Source organism: Sarcophilus harrisii, chromosome 1 (genome assembly GCF_902635505.1).
Source record: "Sarcophilus harrisii chromosome 1, mSarHar1.11, whole genome shotgun sequence".
Taxonomy (NCBI): Eukaryota; Metazoa; Chordata; class Mammalia; order Dasyuromorphia; family Dasyuridae; genus Sarcophilus; species Sarcophilus harrisii.
In genome coordinates this window covers 689,627,546-689,652,371 of record NC_045426.1, presented here as the reverse complement: position 1 = coordinate 689,652,371, position 24,826 = coordinate 689,627,546, and the positions used below count along the sequence as shown (strand labels likewise).

Sequence of the window (24,826 nt, the reverse complement as noted above, 5' to 3'; positions counted from 1 at the left end):
ATCTATTTAAATCTAGAGAGTGCTGCTTGCACAAGATGCTGTTTCTGGATAGATGATGGAGGAGGAAGAGGGACCTTTGGTGCTGGCTGCTCCAACACTGAGAGTCTTCCCCAAGGAGAAAGAGCCAGGCAGGCTCAGTTTTCAAGTGGAATTGAATACTGAGCTGAAGAGTACTCTGACCATTTGGAAGTCATTTTAAGATTATAGATCAGCTTTCAATAATTAGGTTTTAAATGAAGGAGCCCTGACTCCATATTTCTGCTCTTGAGAGAGCTTCATGAGAGCAGTCATCTAGAAATGTAAGCTTGTCCACAGAGCTGCTTCCTTATTGTATTCCTGGCGAACAATTAATAATAACACAAAATTTTTTAAACAAATAGCTCTTCAGAGCTAGAAGGGGATCTTTGAGATCAAACAGTCCAAAACTGATCCTCTATTCCCTACTTGAATAAAGTGCTCTTAGCTGTCCCACTAACAAGGGGTCTTGCCAGGACCAATATCGGGCACTGGAGACCTGCAGAGCATGTGGTCAGAGTGGCTGCCCCTTCACAAGCTTGGAAGGAATGAGTACAAGAATTATTTTCCCCACTCAAGAGAAAACTGAGGCTGAGAGAGCTCAGGTGAACTGGCCCCAGTAACACAGGTTCTTCGTGGCAGAGCTGCCTTCCCAGCCACCCCCAGATCTGGAGTTCTCCTAGCCTGGGGCTCCTTTGGCAGCAGCTCTCCAAGTGGTCCCAATCAGTGCAGTGGCTGGCATCCATCTGGAAAACCCTGGGGTCTGGTAACAGCTTGTGCCCATATATCAGCAGAGAATTGGGAGTGCCTTTCAGAAGAGGAAAAAGTGGTCTTAGCTTCCAGAAATCATTTTCACGAGTACAAGTTAAGGTATTTTTGACCAGGTAATAGTTACTGAAGGTGACAGGACCTTCAAACTCAATATAGGTTGCCAGGTGATAGGACAGCGCAAAGATGGTGCCATCTTGGGCTGTGAGAAAGACCTAGTATTCAGACTGGGGAGATGAGAGTTCAGTCATCCCCTGCTCTGGGCAGATGAGCACCGCAGTCATGTCTACTCTCAGAAACTGTTGTGGTGAGCAGCAGGGCTCCAGGAGCTTGGTGACAAACATGGCCATCAAGCCAAGGAGCCATTTGGAGGGGAAAAGTAGTGAGACCCCCGGACTTTGTAGGCTCAGGCCCTGCCAGGGTTGGAGAAAACCTCTCAGTTCCCTTCTAGCCCTAACATTGTGATATTCTCATCTAAGACCTAGGGAAGGAGAGAAGAGTAACCTTTTAGGCCATCTTGTGCAAGAAGTAGCTGGCTCTTAGGTCCCAGAAAGCAGAGCTCAGATCAGAGAGAGGAGAGAGAGATTTTCCAGAAAGTGTATCATTGGTCTGGTGCCACTTGGACGAGAGAGCCTCAGAGACCCTCTCCAGCTGAGAATCCTAGAAGTCTGTGATCACGGTGGCATATCGCCCATTTCATTGGGTTGTAGGCTCCCCAGTTGGCCAGGTTTCCTCGCAGTAACTCCCTGTAGTCAGGACAGGGCCAGCACACTCATTTAAGGAGTGGGAATATTGCAGGGAATGTCTTCCTAAAGTATAAGCCGGCACTCGCCGTCAGGTCAGCAAGATGAGTTGGTTTTTCAGTGTTTTAAGAAGTTGTCACTACCTCACTTTTACCCTGCTTCCCTGACTTCAGTTGTCCCCTTAAAAGCAAATGGTGCAGGCTTCCCATTAGTAAAATGCTCATCTTTGTCGCCATCCTCTACAGCATGGCTTCCACCAACCCATTTCGTACCGTCATTGAACTCAGGGGCTAATCGATGACCTTCCTTCTGGGGGCGGGGCATTCTAGGGGTCTCCCCACCTCCGGGAGCTGTGCTGGTGTTGCATTCTCTGCCGCTGGAATTCCCACTGGCCATGGCCTTCGCAGAGCAGCTGCTGTCTTGGAAATCTGAAGATGGTGAAGGGAAATCCGAAGATGAGCCCGACCCCATCATCCCAGCTTCAGTTCTGCTGCAAGTGGTGGAGCTCCTCGGTGAGACCTGGGGAGATGGTGGGTAGACAGAGCCTTGTCAGCCTGAAAGCTCGGTCCAAACAGGATTTCACTTGGGTCTCACCATTGTCCTGAGAAGCTCTTGTTTTCCCCATTTCATCAGTGAGGAAACAGGTGCTTTGAAAGGTTAAGTAACTTGTCAGGGTAATGGGTAGTAAGTGTTTGAGACCCAAACCCAGGTCCCCTCACCCTAGTGCACAGATCCAGCCAGGCTCTCCAGCCGGGGTTCTCCACCTCTTCTCCAGTGTCAACATCGCACCCCTCCTTCTTTAGAAGTCTCCATCAGCCTCCAACTGATGGCTGGGCAAGTTGTTTTCTAAGATTGGAGGGGAAAAAAGGTGAATTTCAAATTTGAATTTGAATTGTAGAAGCAAAAGGAATCTTAGAGACCATCAGGTCCAACCCCTTCAAGTAGAACTCAGGCCCAAAGGAGCAGGGATCTGGAGCCACAAGGGGTGGAACCGGGGCTCAGCCTCCTTCCCTGATGCCAGGCCTTCCTCCCCTGACTTGGGCAAAGCCTGGGCACCCTCATCTCGTGAGGTGACAGATTTTAGGGGGCCCGATCATTGGGATGGTTTCTTGAGTCTTCCCAAACTGCAGTTTTCATCTGAATGATTTAGAGAAGTCAAAGGGGAAGGTGATTTCAGTTGCAGAGGTCATTGCCAGGAGGAGGAGGAGACTGGCACTGTCATGTGATCCACCTGGATGAATCCAGTTGATGGACAGCCACCTGTTAACATCATGTGAACCCTAGTTTCACGTGCGTGGACTGCAATAGCGGCTTGATTTGATTTTTTTTCTTTAACAGGGAACTTCCTGTGGACCACTGATATGGCCGCATGTGTGAAGGAACTGGTCTTCCACCTCCTGGCAGAGCTCCTGCGCAAAGTGCACAGCCTGGAGCAAAAGAAGAAGCCATCGGGCCTGTCGTCCTCCATCGCCCTCCAGCTCAATCCCTGCCTGGCCATGCTCATGGCCCTGCAGTCCGAGCTGCACAAGCTCTATGATGAAGAGACCCAGAACTGGGTCACGGGCAGTGCCTGTGGAGGCTCGGGGGCCCCCGGCGCTGATCAGGGCAGGTTCTCTACCTACTTCCACGCACTGATGGAAGCCTGCCTGGCTGTGGCCGAGGTGACTCTGCCCATCAACATGAGCGTGACCTCGACCGTCATGGCCTCGACCAACACGCCAAATCTTAGCGACTCTTCGTCCTCGTCTTCATCTTCTCCAGGCCAGACCCCACAGAGTCCCAGCCTTCTGTCCAAGAGGAAGAAGGTCAAAATGAAACGGGAGAAGGCTTCCTCCTCGGGTAAACGGTCTTCCTCTCGAACAGTGGAAACAGATGCATCCGTGTTGAGTATCAGTGGCAGCAAACCGGAGGACATGTTATGGTTTCACAGGGCCCTGACCTTGCTCACCATTCTTCGGCACCTTATCAAGAAAGATCCCCAAGGGCTGGGGGTGACCAACGACGCCATCGCCGATGCTTGCCAGGCCCTCGTGGGCCCCACGGCCCACAGCCGCCTGCTGGTCATCTCAGGCATCCCCACGCATCTGGACGAGGGCATCGTGAGAAATGCCATTCGGAAGGCATGCAATGCCCACGGCGGGGTCTTTAAAGATGAGATCTATATCCCTCTGCAGGAAGAAGACCCCAAAAAACCCAAGGACAAAGCAGAAGGAGGGGAAGGCCGACCAGAGCTGGAGAAGCCTGCAGGTTTCCCCAATGCTGACAGTCTGGATGTCAGCAGCTCCAGCAGCGTCACCCCGGCCATGAGCGTCAGTGCATCTGCCTCCACCAGCCAGGCATCCATCTGCAGCTCCCAGGGCCTCTCACAGACAGTCAGCGAGGTCTCAATGGACCAATTTCCTCCTGGTCTGGAGCTGGCCATTCCTCCCAGTCTGCTGGAGCCCCATGTTGTCTCCAGCCAGGAGAGTCTAGACATTTCCCTCTGTAGCACTGGAAGCTTGGGCAGTCTGGGGAGCCTGGGGGAGCCTGTGGACAATGCAGAGACAGCCTCCATCTCTGATGTGGGGTCCATGTACACAGTCACCTCGCTGGACAAGCAGCCCCTGGTGTCTCGTCCCATTAAAGGCTTCGCCGTTGTAGAGGTAATGACCCTTTGGGCCCTGGTGCCGAAGCTTCTCTTCCCTTTGGCTCTCAGGGTCCTCTTGCCACTCACGCTTCCTTTTAGGGGAGAGACATACACAGGACGGGGGCAACAGCGACAGTAACTGCTGGTGCCTTAGCAACACTTTAAAGTTGGCAGAGCCCTTTATGGGTCAGGTCTCGTTGGATCCTCACCACAGTCCTGGAGGAAGCACCGTCGTGGTCCCCACATTATAGACAAGGAGACTGAAGCAGACAGGAATGATGTGACTCGGGCAGGGTCACACAACTAGGATGCATCAGGGACTGAGCTCAGACCTTCCTGAGAAGAGCTTGGGGATGTGGGTCCCAGAGGCAGAGAGATCTGAGTTCAGATCTAACCCAGGGCACTAGTTCGGGGAGCCTCTGTCTGCCCCAGTTTCTTTTTCTGTGAAATAGGGAAAATAACCACACACACATATCACACCCTCACTGTTATGAAGATCAAATGAGGTAATAGGTATAAAGTATTCAGCACAGTTCCTGGCACAGATTAGCTATTTTTGGTTTTTGTTGCTGTTGCTATTATTGTTCTATCATCATCATCTTTATTGTTACTCCTGATTCCCCAGTCCAGCGCTGTACCCACTTAGCCACTGTGTTGATGGAATAGCTTTTTCCAACAGTTGGAAAAAGTGGAGCTAAATTTTCTCTGCTAAAATGCAATAGAACAGTATACACAACCATCATTAAGTACCTGCTATGTACAGATCATGTTGTTCAACAGGCATTGGGGGAGAATCGCAAAATGTAGGTTATAAAAAGCCCTCTGTAGGAAGCTCACAGCCATAAGTTCATTCCAGAGTTATCAAATGAAGTGCTGCATGAGTTCTAGAGATGGCCAGGGTGAGATTAGTGTAATTGGAAGAGGAAGGGAAGGTGCCCCAGGAGAAGTAGTCTGTGAGTTGGGTTTGAAAGGATATTCAGATTGGGAAGAAGACCCAGGCTCCCTTGGAACTCAAGGCCATGAGGACACTTGCAGAGAGCCATTGCAGACTGGACAGAGGATACGAGTTATTCCAAATGAGAACTTCATCTTAATTGTACAGCTAAGCTAGTGTGCTCCCAAACAGTATTAGGCTCTTCAGGAGAAAAATTGCCTGTCTCACTAATTTGCAAAGTGGCCAGCCTGATACCACCAGCCTTTTAAATGATCATGGGAGAAAATGGCTAAAAACCATCGTCAGCAAGGGAAAAAACAAGTAGCAAATTCAGAGATAGAGGAGGGAATAAATGAAATCTATGGCATCGGGTGATTGGTTTTTCTACCAGAGCTCCAAATAACCTCCTTCAATATTCACACAGATACGTTCCCGGGCCAAAATTGAGAAGATTCGAGCAAGTCTCTTTAACAATAATGATCTGATTGGTTTGTCAAGCCTGGATGGTGAAGATGAATTAATGGAAATGTCAACTGAAGAAATTTTAACTGTGTCAACAGTAAACCAGAGTTTATTTGATACCCAAGGAAGCCCAGGGCTAGAAGACTATTTCAATGATAAATCTATTAAAGGTATGTTATTCTCAAGAAATACTTTTTGGGAGTTGGTTCTTAGCGTTTAATGCTCTGAAGTTAACGTTTGGTGTCAGAATGATTTTTTTTTCCAAGTACAGTTACCCTTCCCAAGAGTTAGGAATGTTTTTTGCATGTTATTATTTTTTTTTTCTTATTGTATATCTATTTCTGCTGTACAGAAAATTTTCTCCCTCAGCCAGGCCACCATCCAAACCAACACAACCTCGGGAAGTGATTGCCCAACCAAGAATGGCTATCCTGCAGCCTCCTCTGATAGCTCATTATAGTATCTCATCTTACATTTGGTCTTTCACTTTTCTCTGTGGCTTGTCTTTCTGTGCCTTGCAGTTGATGTTATTTCCTAACTATATTAGGTAGAAACCTCACATATTGGGCATTTATTTATACGTAGCATTTTAAAAATCTAACAAGGCTTTGCTTTAGTTGATGTGTATTCAGCATTTTTTAAAAGTACGTGCCCCACAAGAGCTGGATATGACCTACACCTCAATGTTCCTGAATAGTCCTTTGGCTTTTTAGGCTACATTCTGGCCAGGATTAGGATTTTATATCATTGTCAGCCTGTTTTAGGGAACACATTCATCATCTTAAGGGATGAGGAGTAATAAAACTTACTGCAGTTTTAGGGAACACATCCCCTAAGAAAAGTAATAGTTCTTAAGAAAATTGTGAGAGGGGGCAGCTAGATGGCACAGTGGATAGAGCACTGGCCCTAAAGTCAGGAAGGCCTGAGTTCAGATCCATTTCAGACTCTTAATACTCCTAGTTGTGTAACCTGGGCAAATCACTTAACCCCAATTGCCTCAGCAAAAAAAAAAAAAAAAGAAAGAAAGAAAGAAAGGGAGGGAGGGAGGGAAGGAAAGAAGGAGGAAGAGAAATAGATGAATTTTTCTGAGAAACAATGAAACTGCTTTCTGGGGCCATATAAAACAGTAGCAGAAAATCATTTGCACCATTAGGACAGTGAAGAAAGCAAGAACCACGCTCCAAGATCAAAATAAACATGTTCTTTGATGATTACATATAACATTTTGCATCTTAGAATGGTAACATCATCTAACATTTAGAAGTTCTCATTTCTATCCTGACTATACCTTCTCTTCCCCACCTTCCCAATCCCCAGTAGCTCACTGGTCAAGGCAAAGAAGTTGGAATACTTCATGTTCCCCATGGCATTTTCAGGTTCTCCCCTTTTTCCATCACTTCTTTTTTTTTTTTTTTTTAATTTAATAGCCTTTTATTTACAGGATATATACATGAGTAACTTTACAGCATTAACAATTGCCAAACCTCTTGTTCCAATTTTTCACCTCTTACCCCCCCACCCCCTCCCCTAGATTCCATCACTTCTTTTGAAGGTCTTGCTGTTTTTTTCTACCACCCAATCAAAGTCCTGGGAGCTGTTGTCTACAGGGACCCTCACCTCCATCCCTTCATCATTCTTGTATCTTCCTCAATGAGTCTGGTATATTGATTTAGACTCTTTCCCAACTCCAGCCCTTCTCTTGGGAAACTCTCTAATCTCTCAGTTCTTCAACATACTTTCCTTCCAGGATCCTCCACCCCACCCTAGCCACACACACAAAGATGTTCATACACTCCATCTTGCTGTCACTCACAGCAAAGCATACTTCCATGTTCAGGAATTCTCCAATCTCATTATTTGACCATAATTCATTGACTTTTTACCCCTCCCTCGCCCTTTTCTTACATAACTTTATTTTCATTTTCACCAATTCCTTGACCCCTCATTCTCTCCCACATCATTTCCCCTACACTAACCACTTCTCTTTTCCCGACCTTGACCCCTTGGTGAACCATTTCAACTCTACACTGTCCACCTCTCTTGAATCTTTCACTCTGGTATCATTTCACCGGTTACATCCAGCTAAGCCTCAGATTGCTCCCACCATTTATCACTTTCACTCCTACATAGGCATAAGAAATCATGCAGTTGTTCTGCCTGGGTCCACTACAAATGCCTGTCATACAAGCAAATCTGGCCCTTCACTGCTGCTCAGCAACCTACTCTACTTTCTTTATCAACTCACTCTTCACAGCAGCTCTTCCAAACCACTTCAATCCTCCTCAATTACTCCCATGGCTCCCCAGTCCTACTTTCTCAGAAAAAGGACATTGCTCATTTTTTACATGTTTTTACAGAAAAAATTGAGACCAATTGCTGTGAGTCCCTCCTTCTCTTCTCTTCCTCCTCTTCTTTCATTCTGTTCCTTTCTACTACTCTGTCTTCCTTCACTCTAGTTTCACATGATAAACTGTCTTTACCAAGGCTAACCCCTCTACTAATACATAAGTGATCCTATTCCATTTCCTCCAACAAATTGCCCCATTCTGTTGCGAGGCCTGTTGATTCACCAATGCAGTATTTCTCAAATGTTCCTCTTTCCCTCCTCTAACACTCTCTCCCTTCTGGTGCAGGCCCTCATTATCTCATACCTGGACTATTGCAAACATCTGGGGTGGCTCTGCCTATCTCAAGACTCTCCCTACTTTGGTTCTATCCTAAAGCCACTAACATGATTTTCCTAAAGCACAAGTGTGACCATGTCACTCCCCTACTCATACTCCAGTCACTGCCTCTCAGCTCCAGATTCAAAATGCTCTGTTTGGCATTCAGGATCCTTCCTACCCTGCGCCCTCTTCCCTTCCCAGACTCCTGATCCCTTAAGTCCCCAGCACTTATTTTTGAATCCAGTGATTCTGGCCTTGTATCTGGTCCACAAACAAGATTCTCCGTCTCTTAGCTCTCAGCATTTTCTCTGGTCATCCCCCATGTCTGCAACATTCTACCTCCTGATCTTCCTGGCTTCCATCAAGTCCCAGCTAAAATTCCCTCTTTTTATAGAAGCCTTTCCTAACCCCTCATCATTCCCATTTCTTCCTTCTGTTAACTGTTTTATAATTAACCTGTCGGTAGCTTGTTTTCTGTGTGTATGTTTGTGGGCTCCTTAAAGGTATGATCTGACTTTTGCCTCTTTTTGTATCCCTGGTGTTTAGCATGTTTAGTGTGCCACAGTGTGCAGCTTAATGCTTTCTGTAAAGCACTTTCTGTAAGATTTTACTCTCCCTATCATTTGTCTATCGAATCTCCCTTAAATATGTAAATAGTTTTCAGGTTGTAGTCAGAAATACTTGAAAGAAAACTGCCTAACTTTTCCTACAAACATGTTTATCCTACAGTTTTGTCCCTCTCTCTCAATACCAGGAGAGAAACTGGTGCCCGGGGCTCGAGAGGTCCTTACAGATATATTTAAAAGTTGTGTCCACTCAGAGCAGATGCTCAGCTTGACACCGGCCAAGCCCATTAAAGTCTCTGACATCTATCTCAGCAAGGAACAAATCAACTCCCAGACTCCTGGAAACTTGCTCCATGTGTTCTTCACCAATGTGCGCCCCCCAAAGAAGGTGCTAGAGGACCAGCTCACCCAGGTAAGCCCGCCCTGTCCTGTGTAAACCCTGCTTGTGGGCTCTACATTCCTGGTGTAGGTTGGGAAGCCCATTGCCCCAGAACTAATTGCTCTTTTCTGTGGGAAGATTCTGAGGAAATACGGCGTGCCCAAACCCAAGTTTGACAAGAGCAAATACAACAAAGCGGGCAAAGAACAGCATCCCGTGAAGGTGGTGAGCACCAAACGGCCAATGACAAAGCCTCCCACCAAGGAGAAGTCGGTGCTCAATAGTGTCAGGTGAGCTCCAGGGTCCCCACCCACCCAAGTCTTCTCTGAATCACGCTGCGATTGGGCCTGTGAGTTCCCTGCTTGCCACAGGGAGATTGATACTGAGTTCAACTGTACAGTAAAAGAATGCATCCATTTGAGGCAGCTTAAAATCGAGTTAACAGACATTAAGTTCCTGTTATAAGCCAGGCACTGGGCTGGGTACTGGGAATATAATCAAAAGCGAGAGCTGGGCCTTTCCCTCAGGGAACTTGCCATCTGATGGAGAAAGAACATGCTGACAGTCATGAGCAAACAAGATGTAGACTGGATCAGTAGGAGAAGATTAACAGGGATGGCACTAAGATTAAAGACAAAGGATAGGATTCTTAAGAGAAAATGGTTCTAGGATGGTTTATAATGACACAAGTTAAACTTAAATAGTATTTTATCAACATTATCACATTTAATCCTTTGACCCACTCTAGAGGGAAGTAGGCAGAGACAGGGATTAGGCTCTGTAAGATCTGCACTTGTCCAGACCTAGAGAGTGGCAGAGTGGAGACTTGAACCAAGAACTGGATATTCCGATGTTTTGTCCACTATGGAAGCTTTTTCTCCAAGTTTTATCCCCTCAAGTACATGTAGCCACAATCTTGAGTGAAGTAGGAAAGTAGAATGCTGGTTAGCTGGGCAAGGGGCCCTGCCTAGACCAGGCTTGCCTCGGGCAGAAGCAGTCTCATTCAGCTGTTTGGTTTTGTAGCAGGACAGCTTTAAGTGAGAAGAAGCCCATTGTGAAGCCGAAGTCACCAGAGAAGAGTAAGCCTGATGAGAAGGACCCTGAAAAATCCCCCACCAAAAAACAAGAAGGTGAGGGGGGCGGGGGGGGCGGGTTACAGGGCTTCAGAGCACGTCCATGGGAGCCCTTGCAGACAGCGCACTGTCCAGCTGGGATGTTGGCTTGTGCCAAGGACTCCAGGTCAGATGGTCCGACCTTGGAGGCCCTGCAAAAACTCTACACTGGGAATGCTGACTGATTGGTAGAGTCCCAGGCCATGGCAGGGCTCAGATGGCTCCCTTTCCATTGGGAAATCCTCTGGGTGCCCCCTAGTCAGTGATGTTGAAAAGAGGATTTGTGATTCAGGTGGGTACTAAGCCCCCCGAGGCTTGGGATTATAGTTTGTCCTCTAACCGAGCAACTGGCATCTGGTAGGTGAGCAGTTGTGGAGGGAAAGTTTATTGGATGGTCTCTGAGAGCCCCTCCAATCTTGAGATTCTCTGACCTAGCTTGGAAGTTTTATTCTGAAGTTCCAAAAAGTCTGAGGAAGGAAAAGGAGGCATTTTCCAAGACTCCATTCCATTCCTCTGGGGCAATAATGTGTCTTTGTCTCTCCCTCAGCACCACACACAGTTCTCTGCACATAGTAGGTTCAGCACAAAGGTGGCAGTTTGTTGGACTGAATATTCTTAAAGATCAGGGCAAACTGTGTTAAGAAAATGTCTTGAGAGTTCACACATGGCTGAGAGAATCTGAAGAGAAAAAAAGAAACAGAAAATTGGACAGTAGAACTGTTGGGGGGAGGGGTTGATAGTGAATCCTGATGAAGAAGTGCTCAAAGTTTCTGAATGCTTCCAAAGTTGGTGGGGGGAGTCTTCAATCATCCCAATCCTGGAGTAATAAAGGGTAGAGTGTGGGTATGAGCTTACTGGGGCGACAAGCTTGGAAGAGATAGGAAGTGCTTCCAAACCCTGCTCTCAAGGTGCTTTAAGATCTAAGAGGCGAGAAGACAAGGACTCAGACTGCCCGTCACACTTGTAGGAAGTCAAAGCAGAACAGTGAGGGAACCGAGGGCCAGCCAAGTCACTGAACCTCTAGGATCTGCACTATCTAGGGGCCATGTAGCATGGATGGGAGAAGTCTCCTCATCCTGGAGTTCTCTTTGTCAGTAAAATCACAGGTCTGCTCCCTCTCCGTGTAAGATCAGTGTGAGATGAGTCTCTAGGGTTCAGTGGGGATTTAGAGGGTAGGCTTCATAGAGGAGGGGGGCGTATGAGAAACAGGCAGAGACAGAGCAAGGGGGCCTTCCCCCAGAATCTTAGCTTGGAAAGAACTAAGAGAAGCCATGGAGTCCGGCTGGTAGCTTAAAAGGAATTCCCCATACAAAATTCCATCTAGACTCTTTTCAGAGATTCCCAGTCAAGGGGAGCCTAGGGGTACCAGCATTGTGAGCAGGAGTGTGGAGGTGGGAAATGACACCTCATGTGAGGGAAGTAGTGTTCTTCCAGAAGAGGAGGGGGAGTGATGACGGAAGGCAGGACCAAGAGCAGGAGAGGTGGGGGACACAGTGCCGAGGATCTCTAGTGCTCAGCTCAGGATAATCTCTTTCTCTCCAGTCCCTGAGGAAAAGTATCTGACCCTTGAAGGATTTCACAAATTTGTGGTTGATCGAGCCAAACAAGACATTCGCAGTGTCTGGAGGGCTATTTTATCCTGTGGCTATGACCTTCATTTTGAAAGGTAGGTAGGTCACCCCTGGTTTTCCTGGACCTGGTTTTCATATAACTATTTATTTAACTTGGATGGCTTTTTTTTCAGATTCCATTTCACATCCGAGGTAAATTACTGACAGGAAATCATAACTCAGAGGTTTGAATTCTTTCCCTTTTGAGGCATTTAAAACAAACCTTTGACTTTTTTTTCCCCCTGAGGGAGGTTAAATCCTCCTTAACTTAGGGTTAAGTGACTTACCCAGGATCATACAGTCAGGAAGCGCTAAGTGTCTGAGGCCAGATTTGAATTCAGGTCCTCCTGACTTCGGGGCTGATGCTCTTATCCACTGCACCACCGAGCTGCCCCAAACCTTTGGCTTTTGGGAGATTCCTTGTGAGCCCTCTGATAGGATGAACATGGCTTGAGTGCCTATTATATGCCAGGCCTTATGTGAAATGCTCAGGGATTCTCTCTCTCCCTGTAGCCAGCCAGGCATTCACTGATCCACAGCAGTCCCTTTCTCTTCCTCTCAGTAAAGGAAAAATCAAGCCCGCAGACAATTACCAAGTCCACATGACAGCAGAATAGCTATTCTTGAAGCTGGGCAAGTAGTACACATATAACCAAGTACTATCTCTGGGCCCCAGATGGGTGTGGGAGTCCACATTCTACTCTTCTATCCCCATGACACCCCATTTGATCTATCTCCAGAGTGGGAGCAGGTCAGACCCTTTTTATTTAGTCAGGGCATTGGCCCACCCCTGCTTCACCCCGTCACCGTCAGTCTTTGGAATGAGGCTGTGTCTCCTACCAGACAGGAAGACTGGGCTGAGAAGAGCTGTTCACCAGCAAACTTGTTGTATTAGGACCTTGATCTTGCCCACTCCTGCCTTGCTGACCAGTTAAGCCTCGTGGCTACCTTGATCGCTTGGATCTCCAGGGCCCATTCAGAAATATCTCTCCTTTCCAATTGGATGCATATTCAAAGCAGAAAAATTGCAAAAGGAAAAGAAATTCCTCCCCTCTGCCCCAAAGCTCCCCTGCCACAGACAATTTCCAAAATGAAAAATTGCTATTGGCTTCTTCTTGGCCAAGCCCCCTCCCCCCAGAGACCTGTACATTGTCCTCCAGGAGAAAGAGATATCTCTCCCGTTTCCCGCATTTTCTCCTTTGTTGGTTCAGACTTGAGCTGCAGTGGGTTGGTCAGGAGCTGGTTGACTTCTCCCACACTGGTTCAAAAAGAGCCCAGAAGTTTGAATTTCTTTGCTCATTTCTTGGAGCAGTTGGGTTTAAAGCAAAGACCGTTTTTGAGTGGGCCAGAATTCAAACTTTGGAATGCCCCAGAAAATGATCAGTTGTACAGCACTAGAATAATGCCATTTAGCAGAGCTTCGGTGCCTGCTAACACATCCTTGTGAAGGCCTCAGTGTACCCCAAGTCAGAAGTGTCTGCACAAGGACCTGCCCTCCATAGGGGAGCTCCCTCTGGGGAGTAGACTGGGGCTCAGCCTTCGAGCTGTTTTAGTGTTGGACCCTAGCCTGGCAGGGGGTCAAGGGAGGAAGGGAGGGAACGCACCAGTGTAAGCAGGACTACTTGTCCTTCTCTGGGCTAATTCTGAGCCCCTTCTGCACTCAGCTTGATACCGGCTGCATGGACAAGTCATGTGCCTTTCCTCTTTCCAGTACTTTGTGTCCCATGTTTAGCCCGATACTCAGGCATTAACATTCAGCTGCTGAAGACCCTGAGCCCGGGGGACTTAATTCTCTAGAAAGGGAGGACTTCCTGTGAAGCCCATAGCCCCTGGGCATCTCGCCCATGGCTTCAGGAGTGAAAGGTGCTTCCACATCTCACAAAGTTCGTTTTTAAACTTGATTGAAAATTGTTACTTTAAGGCATTTATCTAGACCTAAGTTGCAGTTCATAGCTTCCACCATTGCTGCTCTTTAGGTGCGCCTGCATCGATGCCAGACATGCACAGAAAACATCCAGGAAGTGGACCTTAGAGATGGATGTCGCACTCGTCCAGTACATCAACCGCCTCTGTCGTCATCTTGCAATCACCCCTGCCCGGCTTCACCCCCACGAAGTGTACTTAGACCCTGCAGATGCTGCTGACCCCAGAGTTGCCTGTCTCCTGAGTACGTGTGCCTAGAAAGGAGCTACCATTGGTGCTGGCCAGCCTGCTTGGGCATATTGCGCCTGTGCTAGTGGTACCCGGTCTCTGGGATCCTTAGTGTGGCGAGACCAGAGAGCCCGGGGTCTCTGCTGGGGGCTTTCTACTGAGGAAGGTGGGCCAGGAATATTGTCTGTTAGAAAAGGATCTGCCAGTGGGCCCCTGGGAGAGGAAAGAATTATAAAGTAGGAAGGTTTGAAGTTGATAAACTGATTAAAATGTGAATGGCTGACTGGCATGTAGGCTGGCTCCCAGTGCCCTTATTTCATTTGATCCTCCCCCGGTGGTCTGGTGAGGGGATAGCCCCAGGGGTCTTCCCTTCAGGATAAGAACCGGGGGCCCAGAGGGGCCATGCCTTCCCCTGACTATACCCATCCAGATCTGACTTGGGATGATGTTATTTCAGCTTCAGAGAGCGTGAAGTAGCAGCAGTCACACAGGCTGCCTGTGTCCTAACACCCTTCGTTATTGCCACCTTAGATGTTCCCATCGAAAGCTTACGTCTGCGCTTTGCTCTGCTCCAGTCCCTGAACACTACCCTGGAGACGTTCTTCCTGCCCCTGGTGGAGCTGCGGCAGACCGACGTGTTCTCCAATAGCATCGCCGCCTTACTGCAAGAGGCCAAAGGTCAGGCTCTCCAGGCGGGCCCAGAGATTCCTGGGACAGGGGGCTTCTGGAGGCTTAGGCTGACAAGATGCTAATGGAAAGGCAGGCGGCCAAATGTGTCGTCCCCCTCCGTGGGTAACCAGAGTTAATCAACTCAGACACGTGGCATCTTCCTGTCAGTTGTAGAGCTAGGAAGAGGTCACTGGTCACCAAAGCTGTTCGGGGGAGCCTTGCCCAGAAACTGTCAATACCCCTGGGATTGGCTTCATTCTCCAGCCAAAAGCCAGTATTTCTATAGCTTTGTGCAAAAGAAGGGCCCAGGCCTGGTATGATGGTGCCCATGTGAGGGGCCTGGTGCCACTGGGTGACTCGGGCTCAGGGGGTGGAGCTACCTGGGTGTCCAAACATAAGTCCAGGCCAGGATGGTGGTCCCAGGAGCCAGGGAGGGCATTGGAGATTGGGGGAGGGGAGATGGCGATGAGGCAGTTTGAGGAGCCAGATGACCCAGCTGGGAAAACAAAACAGATGGAAACCCCCGATGCGATCTCTAGGGGGATTGGGCCTGGGAGTGGCCCCCGTTCCTGGGTGAGCCAGGGAGATCTAATCTCACAAAAATGGAGCCAGAGCCAGCAGCCAAGGCCCACCATGACATGGGGAGGGCTACCAGGGGTTGTGAGGGTGCTCTGACCTCGCGCTCTGCCTCCCCTGCATAGGACTTATCTTCTATGACACGAAGGTGACCGTGATGAACCGCGTCCTGAATGCCACTGTTCAGAGAACGGCCGACCATGCAGCCCCGGAAATCACCCTGGACCCGCTGGAAATCGTCGGAGGTAAGGTGCCAGGTCATCCCCCCGGAAAAGCAGTCCTGCCTGAGGGCTGCGGCTCAGCCCCCACCGCAAACAAACGCCATTTTCTCTGCACAGGGGAGATTCGCTCTTCAGAAAACTCCTACTTCTGTCAGGCGGCCCGGCAGCTCTCCTCAGTCCCGTCCTCCCAGCTCTGCGTCAAACTGGCCAGCGGGGGCGACCCCACCTATGCCTTCAACATCCGCTTCACAGGGGAGGAAGTCCACGGCACCAGTGAGTAGTGGTCGTCCTTAGGAAGCTCCCCTCAGCACGCTACCCGTCCCAGGCCTTGGAGGGGGTTGGAGCCAAAAGCCATGTTTTTTGGCCCCCAGAATTCTCTTTTTAGCCCACATGAGCAGAGGGCGCTTGATTATTAAGGCCATCGACGTTCTCTGTGGCCATGTTTTGTTCAATTTGCTTTTTCCTAAAAACAGACCTGTAGGGGCAGCTGGGCGGCACAGTGGGTAGAGCATCAGCCCTGAAGTCAGGAGGACCAGAGTTCAAATCTGGCCTCAGACACTTAACATCTCCTGTCTGTGTGACCCTGGGCTTAACCCCATTGCCTCAGCAAAACAAAACAAAACAAACAGACCTGTATTCCTTTCTTAAAATGGATTTTTATTGATAGCCAGGTAGTACAGCTGATAGAGCACTGGACCAAGAGCCAGGAAAACCCGAGTTCAAATTCTGTCCTAGACACTTAGTACAGGCAAATGACTTAACCTATTCCAGGCCACCTTAATTTCCTCATCTATAAAATTAGGTAATAATAGCACCCATTTCCCAGGGTTTGTTGGGAGGATCAGAGAGGATATTTATGAAGCATTTTGCAAAGCACTATATAAATGCTAGCTATTGTCATTATTGCCTAGACCTATGCCTAGATCTCCCCCTTTGCTTTTCCCCATCTTACCTCCTAGAGAGCCAGCCCCTATTTAAAAAAAAAAAAAACCACTTTCAAACAGAACCATTTCTGGTCATCTTAGCTCTCCTTCAAGGATCCTTAGGTTCCTTTTCAGAAAGACTAAAGCAGGACCTGTCCAGGAGCAGCAGGAGGCACGCTGCCCTGTGTTGTCTGAAGGGCCAACACTCTTTTGGAAGCAAATTCTGAAAAAACTCTGGGGGACTGGCCAGTCCTGCTGACTTTGAGGGTTTCTCTTCACCCCATAAAAGGAGAAACCCCAAGTGAAGGCTCACTTGCCTTCTAGAGAACAGTTTTGGGGGGCTGTGACCAAATTCAGGACAAGTGGGGGGCTCCCCAAGTATGGATGGACCCCAATTTTTCTCTGCTTTCTGCACTAGGGATTAAGAGCAGGTGCCTTAAGGAGCTAGAGGGAAGGCAAGGAAGGGCTCCGAGAATGGGGGAAAACACAGAACAGAAAGCTTAACTTTGCCCTCCTTAGCCAGCTGCCTGTAGGACCGAGCCCCTTCCCCAGACCCTCTGAATAATCCTAGGGAGCAGGCTCTTTGAGGGGCCTCCTGAGACTGCAGTGCAGTGCGGGTCTGACCATGGGCTAAAGCAGCCTGTATCATGAGCAGCTTCCTTGGGCTCCCGGCCTCCAGCAGGAGAGTTTGCATCCTCCAAGGGAGGCTCAGATTGCTATGGTGGCTGTCCCTTGGGCTTCTGGGGACCATGAGCTTTGGAGTCAGCTCCCTCAGGCTCGGTCTTCTTGTCGCCTTGCACCCATTCTTCAAGCTTGGCAGGCCCCAAATTGCTGCCCCTTCCTGAGCAGGAGGCTCACTCTGGACCCTCAGGACCGATGCTCAGAAATGCTCCCTGAGGCCCTGCACCAAGGAAGGAGGTGACCTCGGTAGGAGAGACTGCAGGGTGGCTGGGAATTGAAGCTTCTTTCTCTGTGTCTTGCAGGTGGTTCCTTCCGACATTTTTTATGGCAGGTGTGCAAAGAACTCCAGAGCTCCTCCTTGTCGCTCCTCTTGCTGTGTCCCAGTTCTGCTGTCAACAAAAATAAGGTAGGACGTCCCATGAGAGTCAGAGTATGAGGTGGGCCAAGTCACAAGTTCTGCCGGATACGGAGCCCCGGGACCGGCATTCACATGCCTATTTTGCTCCTCACACCCTGTGTGACCTTGGACAGAAGCCTTTAATTTCTCTGGGACCCAGTTTTCGTGCTCAATGTGGGCTAAAGGTCCTTTGAACCTGTGGCCTCTTTCCCCAAGCTCTTTTCCCCAGCGTGAGATCCGGGGACGATGCTTGAGATCGTCTGCATCTCGCCCACTTTGGGGTTTGTCTTCCAGGGCAAGTATATCCTGACTCCGAGTCCCATCACCTATGGAGAAGAGCAGCTGCTTCATTTCTTTGGACAGCTGTTGGGAATTGCCATCCGTGCTGATGTTCCTCTGCCCTTGGACCTCTTGCCCTCCTTCTGGAAGACCTTGGTGGGAGAGCCCCTGGATCCTGACGTGGATCTCCAAGAAGCCGACATCCTCACCTACAATTATGTCAAGAAGTTTGAAAATGTAAGTGCCGCCCGAGCACGGCTGCCACGGGGGTCGGAGAGAAGGCAGCCCCAGGCCATGCCCGCGGGCTCCCTCTGCCCACAGCAGAGCCCCTAGAAGCCTTGCCCCGTGTGTTCATAGACCGGCACCCTGACATGACACATGCACCAAAGCGCACAGAGACACGCTCTGTCTCTGTCTCTCTCAGCATCTTCACTATCGGGTGATAGTTGTTTCCAGTCCCTCCGCCTTCCTCTCAGTCTCTGTGCAGAGACTTGGCCTCAAGGTTCTATGAGGCCAACGACAGCAGGGGGGCCTTGTTGGGGAACCATAGAAGGGGCTCCCTCTAGGCCTGATGGACAGGCAGGAAGGCCCAGAGAAGGGCAGCAGACAACATAGGTAGGGGAAGAAGGGCTCTTGCCCTGCTCTTGGGGCCATGCACAGAAACTGAAGGAGGCAATCGCGCCATTTCCTGGACCATCCTTCCCTCTCAGCAGTTTAGCTTTGCCCACTCCAGCCTCCTGACAAGGGGAAGCTCCCATTCCTGTGTTGAGGGAGGGAGGGCCTAGATGACCTTTGAGGTCTCCACCACCTCTGAAAGGCCCTGTTGGTGCCTTCTCTGTTCACCAGGCCGGCCCAGGGCAAGAGAGGCTTCTCCCTCCCCATCTTGCAGCCCCTGACCCACAGCCTGGGTCTCGACTCCTATTTTATGGGAGATTTCAGAGCAGCAGAAATGCAAGTCAGGAGCTGGTTTCTCTGGCTCACCCTAACATGGAGGCAAATGGCTCTCCCCCTGGTGGCAGACAGCCCGCGTCACACTGTATGGAGACGTTCTCCTTCCCACCCTGCCAGTGCTCCGTTTAGTGTGTAAGGGACGCCAATCCGGATGATTCCGCTGACCCAGGAGAGCACAGGGGCCTGAGAAACTGAGCTGTCTTGGGAAGGAGTGCTTGCCTCTGAGGGCCAGTGACTCCCAGATGGCCCCGGCCTCGGGCCAGCCCAAGGTCCTGCAGGTTCTTTGTTGTCCTGGACTCCTTGGGCTGCAGTCTGAGACTCCTTATCAGAACTGAGGTTCTAAATGTGTGCAATAAGATACCAGGATTACAAAGGACACCCTAGTTAGCAGAAAATTGTTTACACCACTTTGCCCAGAGTTCCAGCAGAACCTGTGTCAGTCACTCAGGGGAACAGAAGCACCTGTCGGGCTGCTCTTTCCATCCTGGTCCTCTTCCCGTTGGGATGTGCAGCAGATGGGAGGGAAGCAGCAGAGAAGGGCAGCCTGGGGTTAGTCCTGGGGGAGCCACAGATGAGCTCTGGGGCCTTGGGAAGGCAGTGAGTATGTTGGGCAGGAGCAGCCCTGCCGTCCTCCAAGCTAGGCCGTTGCCTGTTCTAAGCTCCCTCCCAGCCCGGACATCCCTGTTCTAGGGCCTCCTTCAGTCCTTTCCTGTCTTCTGCTGTCCTTACTTGCCCTAGCTGGGCGAGTCTCTGGCTCGCTGAGATGCTCTGAAAGAAGCTGGCTTTCAGGGACTGCACAGTGAATGGTATCTCCCAGAGCCTCCTGGGAGGGACCAAAGCCCCAGCCAGTTCCTCCCTTCCGGGGCTCGCCTCCCTGTCGAGTGTGGAGACTTCATCTCACACAGGCTGGCTTTGACTCTGACGGCCACACCTCGGGGCAGTAAGAGGGAGGAGCTGGGGTCAGAAGGGGCTGTTGGGGAGGACTGCCTGCCCAGCAGCCCGGCTCTCTCCCATCCTAGATTAATGATGAGACAGAACTGGAGGCTCTCTGTGCCGAGATCGCCTCCCAACACCTGGCCACTGAGAGCCCCGATTCCCCGAACAGACCGTGCTGCAAGTTCACCTATCTCACCATGACTGGCGAAGAGGTGGAGCTGTGCTCCCGAGGAAGGCACATACCAGTTGGGTGAGCCCTTGTTTTTCCCAGTTGGGCCGTGGTCCCCATCCCTTTTGGGGACTCCCTGATGTGGAGGAGCCTGGGGGCAAAATGAGCTAGGTTGGGGGGAAGGGTCAAGCCCCCAAACCTCTCCAGAGGGACAGGGCGTTACATCAGCATCTTCCTCTCCACCATGATCCGCGCCACCAGGTGGGAGAACAAAGACGTCTACGCCACGGCCATCCGGAATCTGCGGCTGCGCGAGCTGCAGAACCATGACTGCGTGATGGCCGTCCGGGCCGGCCTGGGCTCCATCATCCCCCTACAGCTGCTTACCACGCTCACCCCCTTGGAGATGGAGCTACGCACCTGTGGCCTCCCTTACATCAACCTGGAGTTCCTGAAGGTAGAAGGCCCACCTCAGCTCCCTCAGGCAGGGAGAGAGAGGCCCAAAGAGTTCTGCCCTCAGTGAGCTCCTAACGGAGCCGGCAGCGCGTCCAGCAGGGACACGGGGTGTGGAGAAGATGGGGGGGTCTCAGAGGGAAGGCCTAGCAGCAGGGGGCTACAAGGGCGGGGGGAGAACAGACCTGAAGGTCTGGACAAGGCCCGTGGGTAGCGAGCAGAAGGGCAAGAAGGAGCCATAGCATAAGGTTTTCAGGTCCTGGATTTGGTGTTTGATCCTGGAAGTCAGCGGCAGCCAGAGTTTGTTGAGGAAAGTGGTGATGAGGGCAGGATGGCTCAGAGGGGGAAGAGCCTGGATGCAGGTCTGGACCCAGATGAGGGCCTGGGCCGGGGGCATGGAGAGAAAAGGATAAGGAGTCATGGAGGGCATGGCTCTGAGACTGGAAGACTGGGAGGAGCGAGATACGAGCTGAGGCTTTGGCCGTGGGAGTTGGAGAATCCAGGGGGAAGGGAGGGGTGGCTCAGAAGAGCTGAGGGTGACCTGCAGGAGCAGATGGAGCCGCCCAGTAGGAGACTGCACTAGCTGCCCATAAAGAGACCTCATCTCTGAGGGACAGGATGGAAGGGGAGGCCAGTCTGCAGGGAGATGGGGGACAAGAGGGTGCCAGATACTGGAAGCAGGCCCTGGGGGCAGAGCTGCCAGAGGAAACCAGGGGCTGTACGAGCCGCATGGGACTTGCTGCTCTGCCACCCTGAGCAAGGGATTGACTCCTAAGGGATAGACACTAAGACCAGCCGTGATAGTTGGCAGTGGCTCACTAAGGGTCAGGGGCTGGAAGCAGAGCTGTGGTTGGTCACTCCTTCCTGCCAGTCCCCTGCCTTTGGCTTCCCCTCCCCCGGGCATCACAAGGTGATTGACTCTCTTCCCATCAGGCTCACACCATGTACCAGGTGGGACTGATGGAGACCGACCAGCACATCGAGTTTTTCTGGGGTGCATTGGAAATGTTTGCACAGGAGGAGCTCTGCAAATTCATCAAGTTTGCCTGCAACCAGGAGCGGATCCCTTTCACCTGTCCCTGCAAAGACGGGGGTCCTGACACTGCCCATGTTCCCCCATACCCCATGAAGATTGCGCCCCCAGATGGCACTGCAGGTACTCTCCCGTTCTGGGTAAAGGCATTGGAGCCAAATCGCCAACGCCTTGTGCTGGGCGGAGGTGGGGGCCTGAATGTTCCCCTCCTCCCTTCTGGGATAGGAGGTTTATTTGGGGTCTCGGTGACCAGGTGGGCCGGGGAGAGGGGCTCGGGGGGCTGGTTTCTGTGCACCTTCTGGGGAAGCTAATGAGGGTCCGTGGCTGTCGCTTCACAGGCTCCCCGGACTCTCGGTATATCCGAGTAGAAACCTGCATGTTCATGATCAAGCTTCCCCAGTACTCATCGCTGGAGATCATGCTGGAGAAACTGCGCTGTGCCATTCACTACCGGGAGGACCCCCTGAGTGGCTGAGCGGGGCTCAGGAGGGAGCCCGTGTCAGGGCACGTGGAGGCGCGAGGAGTAAGCGGCCGCGGGGAAGCCCGCCGGCCTGGGAAGCCTGCCTGGGGCAGGCGGTAGCTGGCAGGAGCTGGGACACGGGGCTTCTCTGCAAGCCAGCCGTGTCCTCTCCTTCCGGAAAACCACCTTTTGTACTTGTCAGTCTTGTGCCGGATCGGTTCTGTGGCCGCCTCGCTCGTTTGTGGAATATTCGTAGGGTAGTTTCGTCCCAAACAGTTTGACATGTGATTTGATCTCCCCAGACGTGGAGTCCGGCTCTGGGTCCCTGTCACATAGCCACAAGAGCCTCCGCCACACACGGGCCGCTCATGAGGGGAGCGTCCCCAGCACTGCCTTTCGCCAGCCTGGGCTCCCCCGCCCGGCTCAGACTCCTCCTACTCCAGCGGACACACGGGGCCGGGGTTCCCCCAGGAGCTCCTGGGGCTGGGCAGCAAGTCTGCGAAACAGGAGGACCACGAGCCCGCGTGCATTCCCTTGGCACTTCCGGAGGCCTCTATCTGCCCTTGTAAAAGCCGCCACGGCGCAGTCACTAATGGGGGCCTTCCTCTGACCCCCTGTGGACTGGACAGGTGCTCTGGGAAGGGCCCTTGCCCTGCCTTCCCCCCGAGTCAGCAGAGGTCAGCCCCAGCGTCGACAGGCCACCCTGGAACTCTGGGAGTCGAACGCCTCAGCGGCCGGCCAGGGCCAGTGGTTCCCCACGCCTGGCTGAGCGGTATTTTTCCAAAAGCAACAAGCAAGCACAGGCTCCAAGCTTCCTGTTCTTATGCTTCCCCCGCACCGGGCCAGGAAAGGCTTGGAACAGGGAAGATGTGGGCCCCACCCTACCTTGGAGAGAGGATGCTGGGAGGTATGGGCCACTGACCCCTGGGGGCATGACCCTGGGGGCCCTCAGTCCCATCATAGGACAGAATCTGAGCCTCAGAGTGGGCACCGGATGGCAGAGCAGAGATCCTCCCCGACACCGCCATCTGCCGAGGGATCCAGGAGCACTGGACCCAGGCTCTGTGCGGCCTCCATCCAAGCGCTGGGCCCTGGGCCGCCGCCTCCTCCATGGCCGCTGGGTGGGTAAAGCTCTGTCTGGACGCTCGACGCCAAGGCCTCGCCGGCTCACACGGAATCGCAAAGCTGTATTTATTGTATATTATTGTGAATATCGGGAGCTCCGAGTGCGAGGTGTGGAGGGCTTGGGTGCACACGAGTGTGTCCAAGAGAAGCCCCTTTCCCCGGGTGATCCAAGTCTGTGCTAGCCTCTGAGTGAATGGAAGTGGGTGTGAATCTTAGGGTTAGAGCTGTCGGCTACATCTGCACCCGTTATTCTTAGCAAGCGTATTAATGACCATTTTATACATCCATATATATATAATATATATATGCATATATAGAAACAATCCCCCTTTCTCCAGCCTTCTAAAATAAAGTCCAGGACTAACCTCTACTACTGAAGTGATTGCGTCTCAGGTCACTGGAGCCTCCTCGAGAGGAGGGGTGCCCGAGCTTTGGCACGGACCCCTCCGGGGACGGAGGCTGGGCCCTATCCGGGCCCTCCCCCACCCCGACCTGGCTGGGGCCGCTTCTGCTGGGGGAATTGCAGCAAGACCCAGGTCACTGCCCCTCCACGCCACCCCCCACACCCCTGTCTGTTCCCGCTATGGAAAGAGCCCTGTGGGTTCAGAACGGCTCCCGAGCCAGGTGTCCTCACTGCTACTTGTGCTCTCCCTTTCCATCCACCCCTTGAGCGGACTTGAAGTTTTGTAGCTACCTCCCCTGCCGGGGTTCGGGAAGCTTCTGCCAATCCCAGGGCCCCCACCCCCACCCCCCGAGTGACAGCTGTGAGTGAGTCAGATTCCTGCTGCTAATGGCCCACTCCCACGCCTGGGCCGGAGGTTACATGGCGTGTATTTATTATCCTTATTTATGGTTCCTTTGCCCCAGTGCTCTCTACGCCTCCGGTGCTGTGTGAAGGGCCCGTGCTCCGTGCGTCCTGGATAAACAAGTCCACAATAAATAACCTTCATCCACTTTTGATTTCTCTGAAGTCCTGTTATTGTCTGTCCTGGCTGAGAATGAGGCCCGAGCGCGTTCCTGAGAGCCAATGACTGTGGGCGGCTTTGACGTGATCTCACTGCCTCCACATGGCTTGGAATTCCATCCATTATCATCACGGTTTCTTTGCACTCGATGTTTAATCCTTCCCTAGCAGGTCCCAGGGCAAGGCCCCCCATCCCCTACCTGCATCTCCGGCCCCAGAGTGGGCCTTGGCAGGGACCAGCATCACCTAGGGGGGATGAGCGCCCTTCGGCAGAATCAAACCACATGGACCAGAATCAGTTCTGGCCCAAGGTTGAGCGCGAGCCCCAAGCAGCCTTCCCTCGGCCGGCTCACTCACATTGCGCACTTTCACTCCCACAGTTCCCAGATTCCTCTTCTGTTCAGAGAAACCAACATTGGAGCTGCAGGGCCCGCTCCCCTTAATTTTGGTGGAAGCGTTCCCCCCTCCCCATGTTGTTATTGAGGCCACGAGGCTGTAAGCACTGCCTGTGAGCGCCAAGTCGGGCCCTAGCTCCTCTCCCAGGTTTGCCGTGGCCCCTTCCTCAGTAGCCCCGGGGATGCACCTCCCACCTCGGGGTCCAGCACCCAGTACCATCTCAGGGGAAGTTTACTAACTTGCACTGCCTGGCAAGAGTGGAGGAAGACGGGTTTCCTCCAGGTTGCCCATGATGCTCAGGACGCCAGGTGCGCCTCCTCATAGCCCGCCCCAGCAGGCCCCTGCTGCAGTCATGGGCAGAACCTCCCCCCATCCCCCCAACGCTGCAATGCTGTGGGGAAAGATTACCCCGTGTCACTGCCGAGGGGACCCCCTTTTAGGTTTTTTTTGGCGAGGCAACTGAGGTTGAGCGACTGCTCAGGGCCACAGAGTATAAAGCACTGGAGGCCACATCTGAACTCTGGTCCTCCCTGCTGGTGCTCCGCCCAGCTGCCCCTTACC

General features: G+C 51.7%; 1 protein-coding gene across 4 annotated transcripts in view; it reads left to right on the top strand.

Moving 5' to 3' along the window:
- HECTD4 (HECT domain E3 ubiquitin protein ligase 4) overlaps positions 1-23,865 on the top strand; it is a 177,806-nt gene extending 153,941 nt beyond the window's left edge. For 3 of the 4 annotated variants that reach the window (XM_031948613.1, XM_031948611.1, XM_031948610.1), the window contains exons 60-76: positions 1,856-2,038; positions 2,865-4,168; positions 5,511-5,718; positions 8,969-9,192; positions 9,298-9,449; positions 10,183-10,289; positions 11,814-11,937; positions 13,858-14,048; positions 14,564-14,710; positions 15,403-15,522; positions 15,616-15,771; positions 17,405-17,508; positions 17,794-18,015; positions 19,749-19,915; positions 20,096-20,291; positions 21,221-21,443; positions 21,659-23,865. In XM_031948613.1, the coding sequence (XP_031804473.1) occupies positions 1,856-2,038; positions 2,865-4,168; positions 5,511-5,718; positions 8,969-9,192; positions 9,298-9,449; positions 10,183-10,289; positions 11,814-11,937; positions 13,858-14,048; positions 14,564-14,710; positions 15,403-15,522; positions 15,616-15,771; positions 17,405-17,508; positions 17,794-18,015; positions 19,749-19,915; positions 20,096-20,291; positions 21,221-21,443; positions 21,659-21,795 (3,965 nt within the window). In that variant the 3' untranslated portion in view covers positions 21,796-23,865. The remainder of the gene's footprint in view (positions 1-1,855; positions 2,039-2,864; positions 4,169-5,510; positions 5,719-8,968; positions 9,193-9,297; positions 9,450-10,182; positions 10,290-11,813; positions 11,938-13,857; positions 14,049-14,563; positions 14,711-15,402; positions 15,523-15,615; positions 15,772-17,404; positions 17,509-17,793; positions 18,016-19,748; positions 19,916-20,095; positions 20,292-21,220; positions 21,444-21,658) is intronic. The other variant, XM_031948612.1, reaches the window with a different exon arrangement.
- The last annotated feature ends 961 nt before the right edge of the window (positions 23,866-24,826 follow it).